This window comes from Streptopelia decaocto (assembly GCF_964273445.1).
Source record: "Streptopelia decaocto genome assembly, chromosome: 1".
NCBI classification, from domain to species: Eukaryota; Metazoa; Chordata; class Aves; order Columbiformes; family Columbidae; genus Streptopelia; species Streptopelia decaocto.
Window position 1 is genome coordinate 84127559 of NC_138663.1, and position 22072 is coordinate 84149630.

General features: G+C 42.6%; 2 protein-coding genes across 5 annotated transcripts; one reads left to right on the plus strand and one right to left on the minus strand.

Moving 5' to 3' along the window:
* Positions 1 to 19659, minus strand: LOC309436672 (oxidized low-density lipoprotein receptor 1-like). Of its 4 annotated transcripts, none has more exons than XM_082046036.1 (7): positions 19034 to 19659; positions 5539 to 5943; positions 3958 to 4056; positions 3479 to 3628; positions 1943 to 2094; positions 1266 to 1384; positions 1 to 998 (listed from the first exon to the last, which is right to left on the minus strand). In XM_082046036.1, the coding sequence occupies exons 2-7, from the start codon at positions 5624 to 5626 to the stop codon at positions 836 to 838; spliced, it is 771 nt and encodes a 256-aa protein (XP_081902162.1). In that variant the 5' UTR covers positions 5627 to 5943; positions 19034 to 19659; the 3' UTR covers positions 1 to 835. The 4 variants fall into 4 exon arrangements, with proteins under 4 accessions (XP_081902162.1, XP_081902161.1, XP_081902160.1 ...); XM_082046035.1 differs by lacking the exon at positions 19034 to 19659 and adding an exon at positions 11082 to 13006; XM_082046034.1 differs by lacking the exon at positions 19034 to 19659 and adding an exon at positions 6361 to 6470.
* Positions 9599 to 13125, plus strand: TMEM52B (transmembrane protein 52B). Its single transcript, XM_082046134.1, has 5 exons — positions 9599 to 9675; positions 10295 to 10338; positions 11273 to 11311; positions 12253 to 12419; positions 12869 to 13125. The coding sequence occupies exons 1-5, from the start codon at positions 9643 to 9645 to the stop codon at positions 13117 to 13119; spliced, it is 534 nt and encodes a 177-aa protein (XP_081902260.1). The 5' UTR covers positions 9599 to 9642; the 3' UTR covers positions 13120 to 13125.
* Positions 19660 to 22072: the final 2413 nt, after the last annotated feature.

Sequence of the window (22072 nt, forward strand, 5' to 3'; positions counted from 1 at the left end):
TCAGTAGCAGCAATAGTTATTTCATTTGTGAAATTCTGCAACAGAATGGAAAATGGATTTTAGAAATCGAAGAACTGGATCAGATGTGGCATGGATAATTATCAAGACAGATGCCTTAGAGGAATGCACCTTCCCCCTAACACACAATGCAGCAGAACAATCCACTAGCAGCTGGACTGGCATTCCTGGGCATTAAATGTTGCTGACTTTCCTCATTAAAGATGTGTTCTGCATTTACCTTCTGTTCTTTGACCCATAAGGCATATAATCCCATTTGAAAGCTTTTCTCTCTAACTAGGAGAATTATATATACATTTATTTGTCTTTTAATGCAGGCTCTGATTCTGTTGCACTTTCTAGTTATCAGTTGGTGGGGAGTGAAATTAAATATTTGGAAATGTGTTGTAAACTGGGAGCTCACATCTGTGAATACCCAATGGATGGATTTTGAAAACACGATCTGTTGCTCTAACAAACATTTGTTGATTCCTGTTTCTGGGAGATAGGTATGAATCTTTAAAGTAAAGTTCTGTAATCATATACTTATTCTTGTTTCATTTAGAAAGGAATTTATGAGGAGTGGATCGAAGTCATTACACAAGAATGCAAAGGTTAAAAGAAGAAAGAGGGAATTAAGTTGTTGAAGAAAAAGCCCAAGAGGAGTCTGGCTGTTGTGCATCACCGGAGGGCAAGTTCAGCTTAGATTATCCGTGATGTTACATTAACCTGAGCTCAGACTAGTTTTCTCTGTCACAAACCCTGGACAAGCCCTGGGGCAGAACTCGCTCCCACAGTGGCATATCCCAGGACAGGGCTCCCTGCAGAGCCCTGCACACTAGTGCCTCTCCAAGTAGCTGACTTGCTCAACCATGGCAGGATCCACCACTTTCTCACAAATGTAAAATTTGTACTCGCTGCACCGTGCAGTGTCTATGTTTGCACCTTGAAACCACACACAATCTAGGAAAGGACTTGAGCTGGCTCGTTGGAGCTGAAACCTGTGAAAAAAGAGCAGATATATTAATGGAAAAAGTAACAGGCTGATACAGTAATTCCTGACTGCTGCTACCCATTTGACCCACAACAGAATACAAGATCTCTGATGGGGGCTTGCCTAGGCTGATAAGTGTGAGTGATGGGTAACCTGTCTGCTGGCAAGCAGGTGAGGGGACAGGTGATTACTGAGTGATGTTTAAAGTTTGCTGTTTCTGGCCCGTAATAAATACGCCTGGACATGGTCTGCTCCTATCTGTGCATCGACTTACAGATCACGGGAGAAACCTGATCCATCCTCCCAAAGCCAGGGCCCCTCCGATCCATTGCGAGACAGCCCAATCCAGAAGGAGTAAGAACTGTAAGACTGTGCTGATTCCGTGGTGAAGTCCTGTATGGAAATAAATGCAAAGCCTATGAATCACATCCCTGCTTCAGTCATAATGGCCTATTGGAAAAGGAGAGAAGGAAATGAAAGCGAGCTGAGTTCTTCACAGAGAAGAACTCTTCTGTCAATGCTTTATCTGCTGCTTCATCATGTGGAAGACTAGACCAGGGGGCAGGCCAAGCCAGCAGACTTTCTAGTTGTGGACAGCATGAAGCTGAAGGCCAGGATTCTGATGTTTGCTAGCCAGTTTTCTCCAGCAGGACAACAAAAGAGTTGCCGTCCAGCACTAGCTCAGTTATATTTGCTCTGAGATGAAGATCTCTATGTAGGCCCAAGCTGGTGTGTCTCAGTTCACTTCCCTGCAGTCAGAAGAGATGTACTAGGGAGGGTGCAGCCACAGTACAGGTAGAGAGGCTCCAAAGAGGCATGGACAGTTTTTGCCACTTGGTCCAGCACATGCATGCCATAGCATACTGCCCAGTGTGAGGATGGAGTGGCTGTTCAGGCCACAGTAAAATGCAGAGTGTGAAACTAGTAAGAAGGAGAAAAAAAAATCTTTACCAGCTCTTCCTTACTCTCTATCTTAAGAAGTCTGGACTCCAGAGCTGAGCATCTATCCTTGCTTTCTTGCCAAGTTTTCCATTCATTTGAAAAGTGGTAGCAGTTCTCCCCATACTGTAGCCAGTTCTTAGGACAAGGAATACATTTATGCCCTTGAAAACAAAAAAACACCTGATAAGGCTTGTTGGTGACAGCAGTCTCTAGTGGTCTAGTGGATCCCTGCAGGATCCCTAGAGTAATGCAGAGTCAATCACAGAGGAGCAACAATTCCTCCTTCATTCTGCAGCTAAACTAATGTCTTCATTGGAGACTTAATAAATCCAGTTAGCAGAAGACCAGAAAAAACACTTCTAAATGAAAATCAGAAAAAGAAACCATAAAGACTTTTTTGAATCTGACCAGTAAACCTGGAGGGTGCTAGTAAAACACAAATAGAGGAAATTTGGAAGGTTGATCCATATTCAGAGACGTGGATCTAGGTGGACGGAAAAGGAAAACTGGACTTTCAGTCATATGGGTACATCTCTATTTACATGAACTTATTTTTAACTTCTTGTTGACATCAGAGTCAGCTCTTCCCTTCTATATGCTTTACAAGGCAATTTAATTTTCCTGGTAGCATTTTGTATCTGCTGTGGATTCAGTGCGCAGACAGTGACGGCCAGCCAAAGTGTAAGATAATGAGTCCATTGCTATAAAAGAAAATACCTTTTTGACATCTGCACTTTGACTTTTTTCTGCCACATTATTCTGTTAGCTGCCTTTTGGGAGCCTGAGTAATACTGAAACCAGAAAGAACTCAAAATGTTGGGTTTTTCTTTCACTCTTGCACCATTTGAGGAACTCAATTTCTAGTTGGAAACTGAAATAATCACAGGCAGTAAAAAAGACCTGCCAAAGAAAATATTTCTGATATTTCTGGGAACTAGGTTCTAACTATGGGGTGAATCATATTAATTGCTCTATAGTTCGCATGACCATTTTATATTGTAACAAAACAGTGCCAGCTGGGAATGCCAGGACTTAATGCTGGATGGTAACAGATAGCACAGCACAGTGAACTTGATTCTTACAAGTAGCTTCTGGTTTATACCAAATTCAAATGTAGTATTTACAAAGATAATAACCTTGCCATTCTCTCACATGACATTAATTTATTATGATTCTTTTCCTTCTGCTAGATGATAATTTAGCATATTCACCTCACATATCATTAAACTTCCACATCACTGTTTTGCACAAGGAAAATAATACCCTCAGCCTATAGCCTGTAAACTGTTAAAGCCAGAGATTATGATCGTGTTTGGTAGAGAGTAGCAGTTTTTCCACTGCTGCATCCACTACAGCATAACAGAACAAATCTGTCTGGAGGACTCAAAGCATTCCAGACAAAGCCAACAGGAATTTTCTATCACATTATTAATTATAATTCATTGAAACTGACTGTGAAAGATGGAATGGTATCATCTATGAATTTACCTCGTAGAAACACTCCTTTTTTAAAACAAAAACAAAACCACAAAACCAACTATGTACCTCTAGAGGTGGCAAGTTGCTTTACAGTCTCTGTCAAGTTCAAATTCTGAGCCTGGAGGAGCTCCAGCTGCTGGCTGAGGCTTTCCATAATTGCCTTTTGCAGAGTGAAGTTTTCATCCCTTTCATGCACAAGGTGGCAAACAAGGATTACTTGAATCACAGTGAAACAAGAATAAAATAGTTCCATTAATATTAAAGCTAAACTACTCAATGCAACCTGAATAAACTCACATAAGACACATGTACCTCCCCATGACTGAATATACTTGGCCCACGTACAGATTGTGCACAACTATGAATAAGACATACTACATCCCGATGTCAAAAGCTGGGGGATCTTTTGAGTAGGGAAACTCTTCCAGCAAGGGACACTTTTTAATGTCATTAATCTCCTAGGTTAATCCTTCTCTTTAACTAATTTCCTAGACATCTAGTTGTTCCTACTGAAATCTGAGCACCCCTGCTGTGACCATACTTACACCTGGCAGTCAGGACTCCTGCAGTTACCACTGAACTTAGGCAGAAGACCCCAAGAGCCACTGTAGCCAGTCGCCAACAAGAAGACAGCCCAGGGGAATCTGGGATAGACAAAAAGAAGGAAAGCAGCAAGAACAGCCATGTCTCATTTTTATATCTGCAGCTCATGCATTGCACCAGTAGTCTGCCCAGTGAACTGATGAGTTTCAGACCTGTATGTGGCATTACATTATGAAAATTGTCTCATTGTTTAGCTATGGCCATTCCTCCTTAGCAGCTGGGGGAAATGAGCAAGCGATGGAGACTAGCTTACAGGAGCTTTTACGAGAAAATGAATTGGACAACGTGGCTGAAATTTTCACATGCAGCCAGCTATTGGGGTATTTTTCCTTTTGAGTGCCTAAACCACCAAATCAGCATTTAATTCACCTTTTCAGAAAATAACCTCAGAATCAGTCACCAATGAAAGACAGGTTCCTGTAAAGTAATCTGAAATTAGGGCATACAGACGAGAGCAAGACCACATACCTGCAGCTACACAGAAACACAGTCTCACACTTGGAAATGTACGCACCCATTCTTGCAATGTGGGCAGATGCAAACACCCATGTAAATTCACACAGAGCCCCAAAACACAGAGGAAATGATTGCTTCCAATGTAAGACTTTTCTTTTATTAGACTCCACTATGAAATTCCCATGGGAATACTTATGTTAAAGTCATCCACATGAATAAATGGCATACCAGCCTGCAGTATTTATGCCTTTATCCCCTGTGATCCCTAACTCCTTAACCAAACAGTTGAGAGGAAACCTCCTACATTACTGGGAGTTCAGCTTCAGGCTCCAAGTGTAAAACTCAAGGACCTCTCAAAAAAGAGAATGAGTGAGAAAAGTGAGAATCACTAGCTAGCCAATAGCACAAATCTTATTCATAAAGAGCTCTTTAATCCATTAGATTATTAACAAATTTATCAAATTCATCTCCAGATGTTTAGTCAGGCTGGAATATAACACGTCTGTGCTTTGCTACTACCTTTAATACACAGCGATTATAAAGCACTAATGCATAGCATGAAGAATACACATTTGGGATCAGCCACATTCCTCCCTTCCTCTGTGAAGCTATGTAGCATACTTTTTATGATATTTAAGTATAAAAGGTATTTGTCTGTCTATTCCTTCCCTTGAGAGAAAATATATTTTTCCCTAGCATTTACTTCAGTTAGTCAGATTTAAATGAATAAAGCTGAAAGGCAAGATCCCTTAGGCAGATTACTTCACTAACTTCCAGAAGCTGACACTTAATGTCTAACTGGAACAGGATAATTTTTACATAACTGTATCCCACAACCTTAATTGTATCTCTCATCTCAAATCTAAACAGATTTTCCACATCCTCTACTCTTACATTCTTTTTAATCTCCTGCCTCCTTTTTTATCTCCTGCCTCTTAGCCCAAAGGGGTCCAAGAAGCCATGATGCTTCTTGGCAGATGACATCCTGCTCTGAGTGTCAGATAAAGAAGTGTTCTCCAAGGTGAGAGTTTGCCTTGGAGAGAAATGTCCCCCAACACCACCATTACCTTTTGCTCTGGCAGTCTGGAGCTCCTGGTCCTGGGATTTTCCCAGTGTCGTGAACCTCAGGTCTGCATATGTCACTTCTGCTGTCATTTCTGGCAAGGTTACAGGAGAATTCAAAAGTTTGGTTGATCCCACAGGAGAAACAGGGATAAGGTTCTGGATGGAGTCAAATGATTCAGTGTCATTGGGAGTGAACAGGGTGATTCATGTAAAAGTCAGAAGGGTTTTCTGGCTCATACTGAAGGATTTCATGACACAGCGATACTGGGGGTTGTTTACATGCAGCAGAGTCCCAGAGTAGTATTTGAATCTCCTGCATGCAAAAATGCTGTGGGGCACAAATATCTCACAGTTCTCAGCTCCAGGAACAGATGCATAGAGTTACCCAATTTGGGGGTACATCCACTCTGCAGAAAGAAAAAGAAGGAAGAAGAGAGGTAAAGTGAAAATGACATTAATTTTGTATTAAGTCTAAACAATTCCTCAAAGACTTTCAGCAGCAGGGGTTGTTTCCTGGCTTTATTATACAGTGATTAATATTCAGTAAATTAAGCCTGAAGGGCTCCTCAGTCTCTCAAGTGTCACAGGAGGACTGGAGGTAAAATGAAGTGACAAACATACTGATCTTTGCTTATTGCTTGTAAGCACATCACACTTTTCCTAACACGGTAGCACATAGACTTGTAACAGCCATTACCCATTCTTAGGACACAAACAAACGAATCCAGGTTTCCCAGCTGCCATTCCAACTATGCACTAGAAAAGGGAATGAGCCAAAGAAATCTCCTCAACTAATGGGAAGTCTGGGTAGAAGGTTCACGTACCAGAGTATGATGCTTTGCTCCTGGACTAGCTCTGGCCTGAAAGCAATCCAGGCAAAGTCACGTGCAACAATTTCTTCCTTTTAGCAAGAGTGATTAACAGGGCACAGCACCATGCCATTGAACTAAGGCTGCTGTTGCTTCCAACTTGTCACCCTGAGGACGTGCACCACGCTTCCTTAGGCTTTGAGCACTAGGAACAAGATGGAGAAACTTTTCTGGTATTTCTAGGTCTGCTGGCAGAATGACAGGAAGGTGACCTGAACTTTCAGTTTTATTTCATATGGCTTTACTGCACACAGCTCAAGGTCTCACCAGCTCTTAATTTGGGAAAAAGGGTGAACACCAGGTAGCACAGAATACTACCCTGAGTGCTGTGTCTCACTAGGGGCTTTGACAGCCTCTGCCAATCCCAGGCTGCTGGAGATCCAGGCTCCCCTGGTACAGGGCAGAAGGCGTTCCCAGAGTTTTATCTTAGAGTAGAAAAGTTGAGCACAGTGACTTACACTCCAGCAACTAGGCAAACACATATAGACCATTAAATCTTAATTTCCCTGTCTCTAGTCAGCTGCTGCTTTTGAACTCTCTGTCACATTTTCTGTCAAGAGGAGGTAACAACCCTTATATCATCAGTGGAAAGAACATGAAATGTGGAAGGGAAGTGTTCTGCTTCTTTATGCGCAGTGTATTCACAAATAATCTGGTTTTGTTTCACAAACAATGGAAGCCTTTTGGATTATCATAATCCACTATAAAATACATGAAATCTTTGACAATGTCTCAGTGCACCCACGAAAGTATGAGAGGTCCTCGTGACCCCCAAATGTGTCCCCATATTTTACATTTCCAAATGCCCATGGGGAAGTATTGGGTATGGCTAAACAAACTGCCTCTAGTGGAATACTCCTTTGAAGAGTAACAGGGAACAAGCAGCAATTCTCATCATGGTACAACAGGAATTTTCAGCTCATTAAGAAGTTTTACTCCCAGTTAGGATCATGCTACCCAGGAAATAAAAGTTAGAACAAGCTTGAGACACATCCCTCAACACAAAACCAGCACAGAGAAGAAGAGAGAACAGAAGTATTTCCTGTCCATACCACAGTCTGCTTTCTCTGTCATCCAAGAAAGGACATATTCAAATCACAAAGCTTACTATGGAATGGACCCTTAGATTGTAAACAATTGCAAAGAACAGAGAAAAGTCAACAATGGGATATTTTTGTTTGTTTTAGCAGTTCTGTAAGACTCTGATCACATTTTTAAATACTTTTGAAAGGTGGCAAGCGGGAAATATGAAAAAGTCATTTCAATATAACGTAAAACAAAGGAGAATAAGATATTGAAATAATTGAGGCAAAATGCCAGATGAATGTGGAGAAATTTCAACTGTTGTTGGATGATAGGCTAGCAGGGCCATATGTGGATTACTGAAAACACAGTTTTAATAGCAATGCCATAGAAATAGAAAAAGAATGACCAATAAGTTTCAGCAAGAATGAGTTATGATGTGTTTTTGGAGTGGTCACTGTTTCGTGTCACAGTGCTGCTTTTTCTTTTGAGTATTTTTTAATCCCTTTTTAAAATATTTCTCCTGATCCATAGAGTTGATGAAATTTGTGTAAGACTGAATTTCAGTTAAAAATCAAGTGCTAATCTATTGAATTGCCACACTGATAATAAAAAGCCCATGAAAAACACTGGTAATTTGCACTCATTCACATTGAATCCCACCAGTTTTAAAAGCTGTACATACAAGAAAGACTATTTTACAGTTCTGCTATCATACACAAAAGAATTTAAGGAGAAGGAGACAAAAATAATATTGGCCAATTCCCATGTAAATACAAAGTTATTAGCTCACGTTTCTGTGTCTCTTGTATGTCCATCAGAACTCAGAAATATTTTTCCAGTAGTAGACTAGTATGGATAGATAGATAGATAGATAGATAGATAGATAGATAGATAGACAGACAGACAGATTATAAAGAAATTCAAGCTAAGGCATGTTTATAGTGCATTTTTATAATTAGAGAGTGGTAAATGGCTTTTAGCCTGCCTTGGGAGAATACATAATGTTCATGAATCCATTGGTTCTGCTCTACAACTCTAACAGGCATCACGAAGGCTAATGATTCACCAGTTTAATGTGAACGCATTGTGACTGCAACATGGGGCAACAAGTTTCTCTAGTTGCTCTCCTGCCCTTAACATATATTTATGCACCAGTCCCAGGTGGTTCACAAACACAAATAGTAACACATTACTACAGAGCATTTTTTTCTATTATCTCAGCTATTCAAGGAGAAGGTGAACACAATTATATGCATGTAACATTCTGAATAGCCACGAGCAGTAACAGAAATCTAAAGCAGTTCTACGAGAGAGAAAATGAATGGGTCATTGAATAGAACCTACGAATGTAACCACCTGTAGAACAAATAGCATCCAGAATAGGAGAATCAACATGTATGCCCTGTGATGCAAAGTACTGGGGGTACCTGTGAGTAAACAGACTGACAGTTGCAGGACTGACAGAGCAGGGTACTACCAGGTAAGCGGAATGATTGCAGAGCCTTAAAATTGGAGATATGAGAGGTGTTGCATATGCATATATGTGTATATATCTTGCATTCATACACATATAACTACACTTGTAACGTACACTCTGGATGTTGATCATATGGCTATAGTCAATAGCTAATGTGAGTGCAGGAGCAGAAAAGGTAGTGGAGGAGGGAGAGGAAGCTGAACTCCATTTAAACAGGTCAATAACATGACCTTCAACCCACCCCCCTCAGGGTAGAGGCGGGGAGAGGAATAATTGGAAATGAACAAACTCAGAGACCCTTTCTGCTCTCAGAAGGGAAGGGTCAGGTGTGCAGAGACCTCATTATGCCCTTCACTGAACTACTACAACATCTAAAGTAAGAACTTGTAGCCACCACTTTTCTCCTGATCTGACTGGAAAGCTTTAGAGATCCCTTCAAAAAAGGGAGAGAAGCAGGACAAGAAAATAACAGAAGGAGACAGGCAGAAACAAACAGAAATTGCCAGAGAGGGAAAGAGAGAAAGCAAAAACCTGAAGGCCAGAGAAGAATAGGCCCAGGGGAGGTCACAAAGAGGAAGAAAAGTCTAGATTCAACGCACAACAAGGAATCTACTCCTTCTCCTGGTCAGTGGATTGGTGAGGATGAACTGAAACTAGAAAGGACACGAAGACATCAAGTAGCTTGAGACACCAAGAGGCCACAGAACCACACAACTGGGATTCGTAGCTGAGTCATGATCTGCTTTGTTTTAGGGTGTTTCTTACAGGTAAGTCTAAGAATTCCTTTTTATGGGGTCTCTGCTCAGTTATGGAGTTACCTTGGAACAACGGAGGGGTATTAGCAATTGACAATCACAATAATTTCCCTGATACTAGAAAGAACTAAACATATAAAAGGCAAACGCACAGAAGAGAAGAATACTTGCTGCTATTTCAGGGAGGGTAACGCAGAGGTTAAGGTGCCAAGGAAAAGGGATGAGAAGGGGAGGAGTGCTGGCAGGAGAAAGCAAAATTCGAGTGTGGGTATAGTGTAAAGCACGACATTTAAAGGTTCTTAATAAATGAGCATGGAGAAGGATCTACATCTAGCATGACATGGCTTTTGTGGGGAAAGGGAAACTGGTGAGGTTGAAGGTAAGTCTGGGTCTGTGCTGGGAACAGTGCTAAGTAGGATAGTAATGGGAAGTCAGCATATGAAACAATGCAGTTGGTATCACACTAACTTCAAATCTACAGCAGAATATATGATGGAAAAAACAGAAGATACATAACAATAAGTCCTTACTGTAAGAGATTCAGACTGGTAATAATTTAGTGACAGAGATGAAAGTTGCCTATGACAAAGAATTCATTCTACCTGTGTCTTGTCTGTTTTTCTCCTTCTAGTTCCCCCAGGTGAGGGGTGAGGAAGGCTGTCTCAACACTGAACTGTGAGTATTTGTTGATCTCGCACTCTCTTAAGAAGACAATGAAGGACAAAGGCAGTAGACATCAGTGTTACAACATGGTGGCTGACACAAAATCTTACTTTAATTGCAACTAGTGAAAACTCACATAAAATTTCCATTGCTTTGAATGTGAAATGTATTATTTACTATCTATTCAACATACTGATCATGTGGTACTGTTCCTGCTACCGATTTGGATAACTGTAATGGTTAAGAGCTTTCTGGTGTAATTTTGATTGACTAAGATTATAAATTTTTAATTGACCTTTCCTTGAAAAATGATTTTAAATATAGTGTTTTAGTGAATATTCCTCTTGGTGATGTCATTTGAAGAATAACAGAATGGTGATGTCATAGGAATAACAGAAATCAAGACAAAACAAATGTGAAAAATTGTCTAGGAGGATTCTTTTTTGACTAAAATGTCTTTAAAAATGCACAGGCAGGTTTACTAGCTAAACTAAAGAAACATACAACACAGCATCCAAAATATATCCACAGGGCCAGAAAGAAACCAAAGAGAATGTCAGAAACAAAAACAAAACAACAAACAAACAAAACCCAGTCAGGGTTGGGTGGACTAAATTGTGAAAAATATATATAAAAGAAGGGAAATTCAGAAATTATAACATGATGCAGATCCCTAAGGTTTACAAACAGAATTGAGCAGGCACAAATATCAGGGAAACAATAAAGAGATCAAGCCAAAGAGAGGGCAAACTCACCTAACAGGGAGACTGATGAAGTTGGACAACTGTCTCCTCCAAGAAGCATGATGAGTTTCTCATCATTGTGCCATTTAGAAGCTGAAATGTAAATGAGGAGTGTGATGGGAGCTGGAAGAGCATGCAGTAGGGATCTTCCCGTTTACTTGGCATTCTGTGGTTAACTGTGTGTTGTACCCTCTCCTCCTCAGCTGCTCAGGTACAGAGTGGGACCGCTTGTGGTATATCTGGTAAGATGACATATGTTTACTTTAAATAGCTGCATCACTGGACAATTCCAGTAGCAAAACAGTGGCATTAAATGTGACCCGCTCCAGTGTGATGCCACCCCCACTTTCCCTTGGGACACTCTAATTATCTACATTAGCAAGGCAACCCCTTCACTATCATGTAATCTTTAACAAATGTTGACTTGCCAGCCTCCTTTTTTATTACAAATATTAATTTAGTCAGGTGAAAAGTATTAATAAAGCATTTGTGGCAGAACATGCCTTTTAAATGCCTGTTTTAAAGTAATTTCAGTCTGATTCCTTAGTAATTCTCAACAGGAAAAAATGAAAAATGTTGATAGTAGTTGGACATCTATGAGACTGCATTAATAAGAGCATAGCCAGTAGATTGAGAGATATGATTTTTCATCTGTGCTTATCACTCATGAGGTCACATCTGGAATACGTAGTCTAGTCTTATTCCAGTCTTGGTCTGACAAATGGAGCAAGTTCACTAGAGAGCCATTATGGTCAGGGGTCCAGAAGATATGATGTATGTGGAGGGGCTGAAAGGAGCAGGTTTGTTCAGCCTGGAGGAGGCTAAGAGGGCAACCTAATTGCAGTTTTCCACTCCCTAAATTGGATCTACAGAAAAGACAGAGACAGAGTCTTATCAGAGGTGCCCTGCAGAAGTAGATGAGGTGACTGGCCAAGATGCATCCAGGGAAATTCTGATTGGACAGAAGATAAAAATGCTTCCCCCAAGGGTGATGCAGCACTGGAACGGGTGCCCAGCGGGTACATGGGATCTCCATCTCTGAAGACTGTTCAAACTCTGCTGGACAAGGCTCCAAATGACCATGCCTGTCTTTAAGATTAGACCTACTTCAAGCAGGGTGAGACCTTAAAGGTCCCCTGCAAACATAGTCTTACAGTCCTAATGTAATCCTCTCCATTTCCAGGGTGGTGGTGGTGATCGGTGGGCTGCTGCTCCTGTGTGGCTTGGTTTCCATCTGTGTGAGATGCTGTTTTCATTGCCGTCAGACAGGGGAGGAATCGGGACCTCAGCCCTACGAGGTCACCGTCATTGCTTTTGATCATGACAGCACCCTCCAGAGCACCATTACCTGTGAGTTGGCTTTGACAGGCTGGGGACTTCAGCACAGCCCAACGTGAGGGGCTGCACTGTAAAAAGCCCAGATGGTCGCACCCTAAGGCTGGCAGAGGGAAGTTCATGGCAAGATGCAGGGAAAAGAGCATCTGTACATAGTACAAGGTAAAGTGCTCACCAGGCTTCACATAGCAAATGCAGCCAGATGGTGAATCAGCTGTGAGACATGTTTGGGTGGAATTAGGGCAGCTATGGGCCTTGGTGGCATTTGAGGAAGGAGTAACTGTGGGATGTTGCTGATGAGGTTTCAACACTCCCCCCTTATAGTGAAGGATGGAGGTCCAGGAAAAGGAAAATATTCAGGGTGTGGGGAGAAAAAGCCCTGAGGGCTGCAGATATACTTGTCCTCCTCTTACCACCTGGTGCTTCCAGGATGAGGCGAACAGCTTTTCTTTCCTCCCTTCCAGCTCTCCATTCCGTATTTGGGCCTGCTGCCAGGAGGATATTAGCAGTGGCACACTCCCACAACGTTGTGCAGGGAACAGCGACGCTCTCAACATCAGACACTCCTCCGGTCTATGAAGAAGCTCTGCGCATGAGCCGATTCACAGTCGCCAAGGCAGGGCAGAAAGTGCCAGACCTGGACCCAGTGCCGGAGGAAAAACTGCAGGCGTCTGCTGAGGGCAAGGATGCCCAGCCAGACCTCCCAGGACACTAGTGCTGTTTTTTGCTGAATGACAAATACAGAACAGTTACATGCAGAGACTAATTCTGAGCAGGGTTAGGAATACCAGATTAACCTGCTTAGTCTAATGAGAAAAGGAAAAAAAAAAAAGAGACTAAGTTAGTTTCAGATCCAGCATATTTTGACACTTCCTTGAGATAATTAACAATTGGCCTTTCCCATGTCCATTTATTACACACACACACATCACTAATATCACCCTTTGCACAAAAAAGTAGGCAGCAGGATCAAGGTGCTGAGCCACTTTGCAGGCCAGTGACCTGCAGTGAGATTACACAATCTGCATGCAAACAAAAGATAGCATACATTTGGTAGCATGTGCAGTATAGTGCCCTAAATTCACTACAAGATATATAGAATGAATACAGACTGGTTCTGAATATAATATGTAGCAATTCTGAATTAGCAGTTACAAGGTCATATATTTTAATTTAAAAATATATGTGCGATAAGAGATCAAACAAGGGGAGAAGGAGGAATACTAGCCCTGAAGTAAAGTTCAATTGTATCTTAGTTACATTCATATTGTGTCATTTATTATTCTTAATGTCGCTGTCAAAAGCAGATTAAATTAAATAAGACCATTTAAAATTTTTAAGCCATTTCTCGTATAGAAATAGTTTGTGAGTCTTTCCTGATTGGTACAAGTACTTTGAATCATCCAGAAATATTAACCAAACTGTTTGGATGAACACAGCTATGGACCGTCTGTAAAATATTTTCTTGGACTAAATACTCATGAGAAGGTGACTGTTGAATGACAACAGTATTGTCTCTACCCCAGGTCCAGCAACTGAAAACATTAAAGCAGAAAGACATCCAATATCAAAAATTTAAGCAGTCATGAATGAATTGCATGTATGTGTTAATGTTGATGTGAATGCACAGGTGACCAATATCACATGTTTCTGAAGTGCCTGCATGGTCCTTCCTACTGCAGTACCCAAATTCTCAGTGCCCTTAGTAGGCTGATCTTCACAACGCTCCTGTGGAAATACTGGAAATATGGTTGTTCTGTGGATAAAGGGAACAAGGACTTTAGCAGTGCTAACTTTGGCCTTTTCAAGCAATTGCTGGGGGAAATCCCATGGGCAAGACTGCTTGAAGGAAAAGGGGCCCAAGGTAGCTGGGTGGCATTCAGGGATTGCTTCTTCCATGCTCAGGATCAGAGCATCCCCACATGTAGGAAGTCAAGGAAGGGAGCCAGGAGGCCTGCGTGGTTGAATAGGGATCTGTTGGGTATGCTCAAGCAGAAGAGGAGAGTTTACAGGTCATGGAAGCAGGGGCTGGCCACTTGGGAGGAGTATAAGGCTGCTGTTAGAGGATGTGGGAAGGCAGCTAGGATAGCCAAGGCCTCCTTAGAATTACAGCTGGTGAGAGGGGTCAAGGACAGCAAAAAGAACTTTTTCAAATACATAGCAGATAAAACTAATACCAGAGGCAATGTAGGCCCACTGATGAATGGGGTGGGTGCCCTGGTGGCAGAAGATACAGAGAAGGCAGAATTACTGAATGCCTTCTTTGTCTCTGTCTACTCTGCCGGAGGCTGTCCTGGGGAGCCCTGTACCCCTGAGACCCCGGATGAAGCCAGGTCAATGGAGGAGTTTGCTTTAGTCGATGAGGACTGGGTTAGGGAGCAATTGAATAGTCTGGACATCCATAAATCCATGGGTCCAGATAGGATGCATCCGTGGGTGCTGAGGGAGCTGGCTGAAGTCATTGCTGGACCGCTCTCCATCATCTTTGCCAAGTCTTGGGAAACGGGAGAGGTGCCCGAGGATTGGAGGAAAGCAAATGTCACTCCAGCCTTCAAAAAGGGCAAGAAGGAGGAACCGGGTAATTATAGACCTGTCAGCCTCACCTCTGTCCCTGGGAAAGTAATGGAACAGCTTGTCCTTGGTGCCATCTCAAGGCATATCAAGGATAAGAGGGTTATTAGGGGCGGTCAGCATGGCTTTACCAAGGGTAAGTCATGCTTGACCAACCTCATAGCCTTTTATGAGAACGTAACAAGGTGTATGGATGATGGCAGAGTGGTGGATGTGGTCTACCTTGACTTCAGTAAAGCCTTTGAAACAGTCTCCCACAGCATCCTCACAGCTAAGTTGAGGAGGTGTGGTCTAGACAATAGTGAGGTGGGTTGCAAACTGGCTTAAGGAGAGAAGCCAGAGAGTGGTAGTCAATGGTGCAGAGTCTAGTTGGAGGCCAGTATCTAGTGGAGTGCCTCAGGGGTCAGTACTGGGGCCAGTATTATTCAATATATTCATTAACGATTTAGATGAGGGAATAGAGTGTACTATCAGCAAGTTTGCTGATGACACTAAGCTGGGAGGAGTGGCTGACACGCCAGAAGGCTGTGCTGCCATCCAGCGAGACCTGGACAGGCTGGAGAGTTGGGCGGGGAATAATCTAATGAAATTTAACAAGGGAAAGTGTAGAGTCCTGCATCTGGGCAGGAACAACCCCAGGTTCCAGTATAGGTTGGGAAATTACATATTAGAGAGCAGTGTAGGGGAAAGGGACCTGGGGGTCCTGGTGGACAACAGGATGACCATGAGACAGCACTGTGCCCTTGTGGCCAGGAAGGCCAATGGCATCCTGGGCTGTATTAGAAGGGGGGTGGTTAGTAGATCGAGAGAGGTCCTCCTTCCCCTCTACTCTGCCCTGGTGAGACCGCATCTGGAATATTGTGTCCCGTTCTGGGCCCCTCAGTTCAAGAAGGACAGGGAACTGCTGGAGAGGGTCAGCGCAGGGCAACAAAGATGATTAAGGGAGTGGAGCATCTCCCTTATGAAGAAAGGCTGAGGGAGCTGGGTCTCTTTAGTTTGGAGGAGACTGAGGGGTGATCTTATTAATGTTTATAAATATATAAAGGGTGAGTGCCACGAGGATGGAACCAGGCTCTTCTCGGTGGCAAACAATGATAGGACAAGGGGTAATGGGATCAAGCTGGAACACAAGAGGTTCCACTTAAATTTGAGAAAAAACTTCTTCTCAGTGAGGGTGACAGAACACTGGAACAGGCTGCCCAGTTTGGTTGTGGAGTCTCCTTCTCTGGAGACATTCAAAACCCACCTGGACATGTTCCTGTGCGACCTCACCTAGGCGTTCCTGCTCCAGCAGGGGGATTGGACTAGATGATCTTTTGAGGTCCCTTCCAATCCCAAACATACTGTGATACTGTGAAGGACCAAGTCCCCAGATATGTTAAGGAACGTATCTGCTGTTGAGATTACAGCCATGGGAAATTTTAGAGAAGACTGATAAGACAGGTTTAGGGATAGCGTAAAGCAGAAGTGAATAAAAAAAAAAACCCTTTGATCGTGTCCCAGACCTTGTCCAGTCACAGGAATTTTGTATCCAAGGGAATTTAATGAGGGTCTTTATTTCCTAGTTCACAAGCTTCTTCCTGAATTGCCAATGGTACCTAACTGTACCATTAATGAGTGAATAAACTGGAATGGTATAAATAAATAAGTGACATATGAGGTTATGTGTCTTCTGCTATACAGCACACTTTAAATAATAATAACAGCTGTTTGTAGAACATCTACTAGAGACCTATTTCATTAGGTGATCTCTGAAGTCCAGTTCAAGCCTGACTTCTCCACCAAGCTGCAGAACATTTCCTAGAAGGCTCTTGTCTATACCACAGTAAAAGCCCAAAGCAAGCAGAGACTTTTGGGTTTGCTGAACATGCATCAAACACTATCAAGCCCCTAAATTTCCTGGAAGACTTCACAGTCATTTCAGTGGGAACATACCATTCCCCTGCCACCTCCACCCCTCTCCTCCTGCCATCGAGTCCCAAGCTGTGCATACTTGTCACACAAGAGGGCAGCCCTGCCCCGCAGGAATGCATCATTGTTAATAATTTGCAATAATAATCACACCGTGTTCTTTTTTTTTCCTAAGACACAATAAAAAAGGAAGTTTTAAAATTCTTAGTTTGCCCTCCTCTGCATCAAGTCACCTCCGCTACTTCTTCTCTCAGTTTCAAGGGGAAAAGTTACAGGTCACTTGTACCCAGAGCTGGGTATTACGTGCCGATTTCAGCGTATTTCCCTTGACCAGAGCCAGTGTTGTTTACCACTCCTGTTCCTTCCTGTCTCCTCACATGCTTCTTTGCTTGTCTGTCTCTTAGTTGTTAGGTGCTAGAGTAGGTACCCTCAAGTATTTTTTTTTTTTTTTACTGGCAAGACATCCAAAATATTTCAAGTAACGATAATTATAGGTATAACTTCACTTGCTCAGGTATTGTTTCATACTAAACTGACTTCAGATGAGCACTTGGAACCCACAGGACATGATAAAGCACCAGATTAAAATGAGCAAATAAACAGAAACCTGTCTGTAAAGCTACAGACACTCTATTTAACCCTAGAAGGCTGTGTAGAAAAGCAAAGACCAGGTGTCAGTACTGGAAACACTTCACTCTCGCCCTCAGATCTGTTATGATTCAAAGACATTCTCCCTTCACAAACAATTCAAAAATAAGGACAAAGTCAGTAAGGATGACATTACTTTGTGAAAAAGCAGGACTACACCCAATAAAAATACAGCAAGTTTACTTATTTATGGAGGTAAACTGCTACTTGGTACTGCAATTTACTGTTATTTAGCTAGGTTTTTTTTTACTCCGTGAGCAGTGGTTCCATCTTGCTGTTGAGTCTGGACATTGAATACACATTGTGTATTGTGTTACATTGGCCAATAAGCACTTTGAAATCTTTTATGCTTTCAGATTGAAAATTTAACATTAAGTATTATTAAACAGAAATAATGGATACTTTCACGCAATATTTAAACAAATGTCCAAGTAGCAACTGTTTTGCCCATGCTTAAGAGCAACAGGGACATGAATTGCTCACAAATACAGAAAATCATACATTAGAAAATAAAAGAGATGTTTCTGTTAATCATTAAATAATTTTAGGGTCAGTTCAGGTGCTGTGTACCATCACTGATGGCAAGTTAGCTGCAGTGGACTATCTATGTTCTGCAGAGCACTCCGATATCCTGCACAACAAGGGAAAGAATACCATCAAAAGTTTTTCTCTTTAGTTATGAATAATTAAGTATCTGCATCCAAAGATCCCCAGGCACTTTACAGACTTCAACCATGTTGTCATGCTACCTATTCATCAGACAAGCCTTAGTATTCCATCTGTAGATGAGGAAAATGGTGCACAAAGTACTGAAGATAACTATATCATAACCAAGTCACTGACCCTTGGCTCAGCTTCTGCTCAACCCTTGACCAAACAATGGGAAATGGGTAGGACCCAAGCAAGCATAGGACAAGTGATACCAAAGGACGAAGAGCAGCCGGCCTCTACTGGCTACCTTTAGCGTACACATGGAGGAATTTGGGCTGGAAACACACGAGGACAAACAAGAATACACCAACACCAGGTACCGCAAAGGAATTGTCCATGCCAGCCTTAGGTTCCCCTAGAACATGTGGTACTTGAGAAAGACTGGTCTTCAGAAACACCACACTGGCCCCACTGTTGTGTTGCTCCTTTGTTTTCACAGCACCATAAGTAATGATACCCATCCCCAACAGGCCACTCCAAACCCTTGGCCAGAACAAAGGGATCTCAGACTTGTGTTATTCACATCTGGAGTTTTGCCCCATACTGCTACTTTTCATCAAACCATCTCCTCAATCTCCTTATAACATCATTTGTATGCATTTAAGCAACTTCAGCTGAGGCTGTGCCAGGCAATCGGTCTGGGAGAAATTAGCAGATTTTTTTGTAAAAAATAAGCTGTAGAAAATAGAGCAGTGAGACAGCAGTTCAACATAAACAATACAGATCCATTTCCTAGAGGAAAGGAAAACAACTACACAATTAGCCACTGTTTGCTGGGAGTGACTAACCTTGTGCCCTCATCCAGGGCCAATGTGCCTGTACTGGCTCTGACGCTGTGATAGATCCAGAGCCAAGTGAAACTGGTGACCAGTCACGAGTGGTGCAGGAGAGTTGCCAGGCAAGGACTGAAGAGTTATCCATGTGCCATGGATGGCATCAAACAGAAAAGAATCACAAGGGACTTCAGGTATGCCTTCTGTGGTTTAATTACCATTCAGACTACAAAGTAGGAGTTTTCTGACAAGAGAGGCTTTGATATGCTGGAACCACACTAGAGATATATTAAAAAGAAAAAAAGAAAAATAATCAGCCTATGGAGGTACAAATGGAATATGTACCCGAGGGCAGGTACTAATAAAAGAAATATCCAAGGGAATCCAGAGCTATAGGCAGCTGAAGAGTAGCTCCGGGGGAGTTCCCAGGAGTTATCCACCTGGATGTCATCTGCAAGAAACATAGGGCAAATAATGGATATTTTTATCCTTAATTCACAGAATTTTAGCCAGTTTTGTAGGTATACATAAGCCAGCTTCACTTCACAGTAGCACACTGCAGAGCTTCTAGCAGACCCCCTGGAGCATGGGCTGCAAATCCTGCCCCCAGATTCTGTATGAATATTTTTATCTCCTGCTTCTATGGCTACGGCACTGGCAACGCTTGGGGAATCCCTTTTAAAGTGAACCTCTGTCTACAGGAACTGCACACACTTGACGCTTAGAGCTATTCTGACACTCTAAGTTGAGAAACGGTATATTGTTTTGACACTCTGAGACACTTTGTGCTTGCATTCTAGGGTAGGAAAACTAGCCAACCTCATTTCCAGTTTCTCCCTCTAGCACATGAACCCAGAATGTGGGGTTTGTCACATGCCCATGGGTTGACATTTTAATAGGAACTCTAAGTCAGATGATTAGCTGTTTGTCGCTGCTTCTGCGTGTATCATCTTCCTGCCTGCTGCTGTGCCAGTGACGTTATTGTTGTTATTGAGCTGGAGCAGAGGGCTGGGAATTCAGTGCCTGAAGTGGGAGGAGTGAGGCTTGTGGCTGCACAACCAGGGCTGCATGATCAGGGCAGGAAGAGTTCAGTAAGGAGATTTGTGATCCTCACATGGGATTTGTTGGGGAAGGAGATGTCCCCTAGAAATGCTCTCACAGGACAAGTCTTTGATCAGACTGTGGAGAATCCTGAAACTACTGTCTGATTTGTCAACAGAAATTCAAACTAGATGATAGCTCATCCGCCTTGTGTAGAGTCCTGGAGATGGAAACACTGATTTACAGGAGAATGGGAGTTTGAGATCAGTCTGTTAAAATCGCCATAATGGCTTGGTGGTGGGGTGAAACAACCTAGAAAATTTCCTTTCTTTTGTCCTTGAGGAAGAGGCATTTACATCACTACAGACCTTCAACACACTTCAGTAACTGCTACCCTGCAGGCAGTTAGGAAGCAAGGAGGCCAAACACAAGTATTATAGAAAGGCGCAATGCCATGAAACCAGAATTTTCCCCAGGTCTGAACCCTGGGATTCCTTCAGTCTAGGTTAATCACTATGGCACTACACAAAAAATAATGCCTTCCTTCTGACTCACCCTTCTGAGATTCTCTGACACTACCTGCAACCATGGGGAAATGTTCACATGTCCTAGGACAGACAGAAACAAGTTGATGATGCTTCCTGCACAAACCTTATGCATATGAACTAGTGAGGGTTGGGACACACTGGTCTATGCCAGTCCCACTGTGGGCTGCTCTGTCCTTAAGAGATTCGGGTGTGCACATGTTGCAGCTGACCATTGGGCTGTGCAGGCCACACTACACCATACTGAGTAGTAAAACCTTAGACACTAAAGCACCTCCCAGAGTTTTGGGGGACACACTAGGGCCATCCAAAAGTAGATGTCGTGGTTCAAGCTAGAAGAATCCTACCCTGACATGCCTGTTTATTGCCACTGACCACAAAGCAGTTTAAAGTGACAGGTTCAGCAGTACATGCCTACATTGTAAGTGTAGGTGTGGTTTCTATCCCATGCCCATTTACATTTCTGTGCTAGGCAAAAATATCTGGGAACTGCCACCACCTGAGCATGTCTCAAATTAGGTAAATGTATTTCCTCCATAACTCTCCTACATACATGCAAGATGAGAGACTACAGTGCACCAGGGTTTGGAGAGCGAGCATTACTACAAGGCCTCAGTTCAAGAAGCAGTGTGCTACTGAGTGGAAAGGTGGGTGGTGGCCAGTATATCAAACAGCTCTCTGCAATGCACAGGGCACAAGCTAGCACCCTGGATCTGCTGTGGTGATTTGCAATATACCCTTCCTACACCTGGTGCTGGCATGAGTCCCACCCTGGAGGCAAATTAGGTGTGCATATTGTTATGTAGGGATAAAGCCACCACTACTATGAGTTTCTTGGGGCAGCCTAAAGGATTTATATGAGTACTTATAGAACGAGACCAAGGCTTTATGTTGCCCTGATCCTGTTTTTATCATTAAGGAGCTTGTTCTTCAGTCTCTTCTGGATTTTTTCCATTCTAGCCACACTGTAGAAGCAGAGTGCCACCGAAACAGCAGCAATGTCTTTTCCTACACTTGTTCATTCTGGCTCAACACACCGGCACAGGGTTGAGTGAGATCTGGGAAACCTGGGTCCTCTCACCTCTGCCACTGGTGTGGCCTTGGAGAGTCACCTTATGCATCAGAGGCAGTTTGCTGTCCCACTCAGCCTCTACTACTATACTAGTGCCTCCTTGGAAAAGTTCTCTTATCTGGATGAAGCATGCAATGAAATAATTATTTGATACACTCCCATTCATTATCCCCAGGGTAGCAGCAATTATTTTTGTGCTGGTTTGAGCATGCTGATCCATTCATTAATACCTTTTCTTTTGCTGGTCACTAAATAACTGTAAGCCAAACTACTCCTATCAAAAAAAAACCCAAAGACATTCCAAGTATGTGACAGCTGAGTAGCTGGGCTAAAATTGTCTGGCTATTTTGGCTTGTTTGCAGACAATTCCCTTTAGCTGCCTGTTGTTTGTAACGT